Source organism: Cajanus cajan, chromosome 1 (assembly GCF_000230855.2).
Source record: "Cajanus cajan strain Asha chromosome 1, NIPB_CcT2T_4, whole genome shotgun sequence".
NCBI classification, from domain to species: domain Eukaryota; kingdom Viridiplantae; phylum Streptophyta; class Magnoliopsida; order Fabales; family Fabaceae; genus Cajanus; species Cajanus cajan.
The window spans coordinates 89518762-89524761 of record NC_138517.1 but is presented as its reverse complement, the minus strand read 5'-3'; the positions used below and the strand labels follow the sequence as shown (position 1 = coordinate 89524761).

At 26.8% G+C, this 6000-nt stretch overlaps 1 protein-coding gene across 6 annotated transcripts in view; it reads left to right on the top strand.

Moving 5' to 3' along the window:
• The first annotated feature begins 3656 nt into the window (after window positions 1-3656).
• The window catches only part of LOC109790450 (MADS-box transcription factor ANR1), a 21624-nt gene continuing 19280 nt past the window's right edge, over window positions 3657-6000 (top strand). For 5 of the 6 annotated variants that reach the window (XM_020349602.3, XM_083067351.1, XM_083067364.1 and 2 more), the window contains exons 1-2: window positions 3657-3810; window positions 4001-4226. In XM_020349602.3, coding sequence (XP_020205191.1) covers window positions 4045-4226 — 182 coding nt within the window. In that variant the 5' untranslated portion in view covers window positions 3657-3810; window positions 4001-4044. Of the gene's footprint in view, window positions 3811-3997; window positions 4227-6000 lie in introns of all 6 variants that reach the window. The other variant, XM_083067356.1, reaches the window with a different exon arrangement.

Below are 6000 nucleotides of genomic sequence, written 5' to 3'. Positions count from 1 at the left end.
AATACTTCTCAATTCCTCTCGTTATATATTAAAAAATAAAAACTTAACAAGTCCCTTAAAATGTTAATTAATTTTTTAATGATATCAATACTGATATAATTATTTATTTATTTACTTATTTATCATAAAAATCAATAATATTATAATGAATATTAATTTGTGATTATATAACTGGTAAAACTATTTTATATTATCAATATTTAACAATTAAATTTATAAAATATTATAATTATATACATTAACTTTTTAGTTTTAACTATATAGTTGTCTCTTGTAAAATAATTTTATTCTTTAAGTGTGTAATAAAGAGCTTAATACATAAATATATGTGTATAAGAAAAAATCTATCGTATGAATCTTAATATTATAAGAGAATAGTTTTTCACTTTCAACCCAAAAACGTCTAATTCAACTAACAAATTAGGATTTAGGATTTAAGGTTTAATTGATTTTTCAACTTTTTAATAAATTGTCATTTATTTTTGTCTAATAGTAGTATAATGATCAAAGCGTGTGTTATTAATACACATAGAAATATCACACACACGCAACATATTAATATTGGTAGTTAATTTTTTTAATAGCTTTGTTAACATTAGTTATATCCATATACTCTATTTCTTTCTTAATATAAAAAAGTTTATTGTTACAATTAATCCGTTTCTATGTACTTTCTTAAAAGCAAAATATTTTTACGATTTATTTGAGTATATATTTTGTTGTTAACTTAAATTAAATAATTTTCGGTGGCAATATTCAATCAAATTTAGTATTTAATTAAAATATTAAATGAAAAATATAACAAAAAAAATATCATCATAATTACTGTTCTTTCGTTATCATATCACTATGAGCTTTGCTATGGAGTTGCTTTTCTTATAATTACGTTGACGCACCAATAATGGATAGGGGCCAACATCATATTATAATAAGAATTTTCATTTCCAACGATAATACGTGTCCATTTACCAATTTTCTTGATAACTAATTTTTGTTAAAAAATTTAATTTATTATTTTTAATAAATATTTCCTTTCAGTTATATATGTTATTTTATTTATAAGACTTGATTTAAAATTTTCATTATAACAAAATTTATTATTAGCGATAATATATTAAAATATATACTTTTAATTAAAATATATTTATGGATCACTGTTATTTATTCATGTGTGCACTCCCAGTTAAGGCAATTTGAGCTGAGTACATGCATGATGAACTCAAATTGGCAAAGTAGTCCCATCAACTTCACATTAAAACCAAACACAATTGATAGGTGGAACTCATATCATATCCCTTAAAATTTTGGAACACATTAAAGAATAATACGTAGGTTTATTAAATATTATGCACAATTATAAGAGCATATCAATAAATATTATTATGTAAAATTATCTCTTAAAATCAAGTAATACTGCACAATATTTATATATAAGGCATCGGGTATTACAAAAAATTTAATCTTATTCTTAATTTAGACTCTCTTCTAACTTAAGAGTTCTTGCTGTTACAAATTTAGAACAGTGTTACCTTCATTATTGGACTTGCAAATTTTAGTAAAAATAATTAAAATATATCATTTTAAATTTTAAATAATATATTAAAATAATAAATAAAATAATTACATGTTTATACTTATATATACGCGCCAAAAAATATATATATATATATATATATGTATAATATATAATTTATTTAATAATACATTTGTAATACAAATGTATTCACTTTAAAATAGATATGTAAGATTAACCTTTCCGATATAAAAAATTTGGGATAAAATTCGCAAGATTTGCTTTTTAAAATGAATAATTAAGGATAAAGCAAGTAATTTAAGTTGTTGATGATAAGACTCTTCATGACTAACTTTAGTCATATTATATCCTCGTAAAAAAAGAAGTAATATTAGAGATATCTAGTTAAAAAATTTGTAGGCATATTAATTAATTTTTGATTCGAGGAAAAGCTTTCTTATACCATATGCAATCACACTCACAGTCCTACCTTAAACCAGTAATGCCTCCCTCAACTTGCTTTTAAAATATGCAATATAAAATAACGATTTCCATTCCATTTTGGAAAAGCAGACGAAATACTTAAAATAAAATAAAAAATTAAAAGGCATATCGATAAAAAATTATAATTATATATCCACTTTTTAATATTCCATCCTTTTTTATCTTTATATTTTCGATTTCTATCATATCACTTATTATTATTATTATTATTATTATTATTATTATTGTATTATGACACTTTCTATTTTCTCTCCATCTTTTTTCTATTCACCTAATCAACCCCAAATAATTAGATTTTGTAAGAGTAAATTACATTAAAAGTGTGTTTGGTAAAAATGATTTTTTTTTCATGTATTATAAATCTCAAAATTAATCATTTCTAAAAATGATTAAAATGTGTTTGACTGGTCAAAAATATTTATATATATTATTTAGAAATCAAATATTTTTATTGTACTAAATATACAAATTAACGTAATAAAACTTTTCTTTTAATTTAAAAATATTATATTCTCATATCTCTCATAAAAAACTAATATTCTCAATCTTATATTTTTTGTTTAAATAAAAATATATCTTGTAGCAAACCTCCTAACACTTGCCAAGTTCTGTAATATTGCATGTAATTTTTTTTTAATATTTATTATAGCAACACCCTTATACAAAATAGTATACAATATTTTTCAAACAATTAAGAGAAATAAATATAATATCTAAGAGAGGTTAGTGGTGTATTTTTAAAAAAACAATTAAGATGATGTATTATTATATTGTAACCGTAAGATAAAACAGAGGGTTTATCTATAATTTATGAGAATCAGTATAGTTTACACCTTGTGTAATTTTTCTCTCAGATACTTGAATATTTATTTAGTTGTTGTACTCATCAATAATTATATATAAATTCTGCTATGTAAGCCAAAGACAAAATTATTATGACTCTACCAATATTAAAATAGATAATATTTCAAATATAATAATTTTAATGATGTTAACAAATTTAAGATTAAAATATTAGTTTAAAAAAAAGAATTTAAGTTACTTTTACCCAGTTGAAAGACTTATTTTAATGTATTAAAGAAAAGTCACATCACTTAAAAGTTGAAATCGATTATAATTTATAAATCCTATTCTCCCTCAACTTGTGAAAACAAAAGGGACTTGAAATCCGAAGGTTTATTATTTGGCTGAACGATTTACCGTGGCTGTTAATTGCGCGGATAGAATTGTGAATAATGAAAAGCAAAGAGAGTGAAGAGCCATTTTGACGCTTTTGGCCAAACCTAAAAACAGGAAAAGTAAGCGCCCTCGGTTTTGGAAACCCTACGTGTCCTTTCCTCATACGTCACACTTACAGGGTCCCCACGATTCCTGGACTCCTAGGATTCACCTTCTCCACTCTCACGCTTCTCATATTTCCCCTACTCGCTCTCTCCCTCCGACACGTGTCCCTTGCAATCAAGTTTAGCCCACTCCCTCTCCTCGCGGGTTCTCCTACAGTGCATATCATGCCATTTCCCGACACAGCGGGCGAGTACGCTTGGCTTGGTGCACTCGCTCGAGTGAGCCACTCATCTCACAACAAAACCGGTTTTGGAGCAAAAACCAGAAATGGATAGTGGTTGTGACCTTTGTCCAAATAAAACCACTCTGGCTTTCCATATAAAGCATAATATTGCATCACATAACATAACTCTCCTAGGATTAGGATTAGGAACATTCATCTACGGAAAATCTTCTCCTTCTCTCCCCTGCTTCTCTTTCTCCTCACTGCTCACTCCTATAATTTTCAAGTAAGTTACTTTCTTTGACTTTTATTAGGGCTTTTATTTCTCACAATTTTATTTTTGTCCCTCTTCCCTGATTGCTTTTCAACCATTAATTTCTTCACTTTTTTAAAATATTTATTCTAATTAACGCTATTAGTGTTCGATAACTCTAGTTCCCCACGATCTTAGTAGAGTTTGTTCACTGATCTAGCAGGTCAAAAGAGGTATTTGTGAAGAACCCTAATACTTTGACCAAAGATGGGGAGAGGGAAGATTGCGATTCGAAGGATCGACAACTCCACTAGCAGGCAAGTAACTTTCTCAAAGAGAAGAAATGGGTTGCTGAAGAAAGCTAGAGAATTATCGATTCTATGTGATGCTGAAGTTGGATTGATGGTCTTCTCCAGCACTGGCAAGCTTTATGACTATGCAAGCACAAGGTAATTCATTAAGACCACTTCTTTTACGCTTTAAATGATGGAAATCTATAATTTTTGGTGCAATATTATTGTGTTATTTTTTTTTTTTCTGCTAATAAGATGAAACATCTTCTTTGAGGTGAATAAAATAATTATATATATACTTAGATACACGTTGATTGTGTTTCTCGTGGTCGGCGTCGTGCTGTGCTGTACGAAAACATTTTATATATATATATAATAATATATCAACTTGTATTTAGGAATATATCTGTGACTTTAATTATGTTTGTCTAGCTATAACTTTCTGCCTCGTTAAAATGATATTGCTTAGGTTGTTGATATATAATATAAGAAATATGCATGCGCGTTTGCATGGTACGGAGTTAATCTTCTTGACTATTATCCTGATATGCACTTTAGGGAAACAAAACTAGAAAACAATAGCAGAATAACTTCTGAAAAATGATCCTCTCAATCTTTCTTGGCCTTCTTTTTGTCTCCATTGTTTTGAGTTCTTAATTGGCTCCAAGTACAGTGCAGTACAATTAGTATTCCTAAAAAACTTATGAAAAGAACACAAACATAACCCTCCACTTTCATTCTGTTAATTTATATAAGAACGCTTACTATATATGTAGGCATTTTAAACTGGTAAAGCCTCGTATAAGATAAATTTTTTTACAGATTAATTAAGGCCTTGAAGTATATATAAATGGATAAAATTTGGGAATCTATAATTTACATATACTTGATCACCATGGATATGGGAATTCATATAACTTTAGCTTTGAATTTCTCGAAGAGATGATTGTGTTTGTTATGAATGAAATCTATAAAATGCTCTCGTAGAATTACTTTTAACATAAATTACTGAAAGAAGTGTTCTGGATAAGTGAGCTGCATTATATTACAATTCAAGCACGCATGCGATGATTGTTCCGCATGCGATATATATATAAATAAAAGGTTCAAAGCAAAGACACAACATAAGGAATTAAGGAGGGATGAAACAAAGAGATTCAGGTATAATATAATAATTTTGTAGTACTCAATTATAATACGCGAATGACCTCTTGTGATAAAGTGCTTTAAACCCATTAGACTACGGCTTCATGTTATATCTCGTTTTATCAGTTTATGTTACCATCCAAACCAATGTGATTTTCTTAAGTTGGAGTATCATCACCACCGGTTTAATACTTTACATATGAAGTTTTTCTCTCACATTCACTCGTATATAGTTATGGAAAAATAGATTATACACCGATAGTATAAAGGATTTACATTGTCATTTAATTGCAAATTATTATGTATAATAAATTTGATAATTTTTACAATAATTATATTAAAAATTATATCAACAATAATTTGTTTTATATTCACATTACATAACAATTAAACTTGACAGTTGTATTATATATATGAAATACTTTTTATACATAAAGTTTAACTTTTATTATGTACTATTAATTAATTAAATATAACTTTTAATTTAACTATTATGGAATTAAAAATCTTATTAAACATATCGATCTATAATTAGATGATAATGAAAGTAAAAAATGGTTGCATCATCAATATATTTAAATTATACTTTTAGTGCTTATATATGTTATAAATCAATGATGCAAACCTAATATTATATCCAATTGACTAATAATCCTAATTGTTTCAGTACCTGATTTCAAAATGTGTTGGGGAAAGTCGCGCAACGGTCTTTGGTAGGGGTGGTGGGCACGGAATGGATCGAAGTCGATTCAAAATATATTTTGATTTAATTTGATTAATTTTA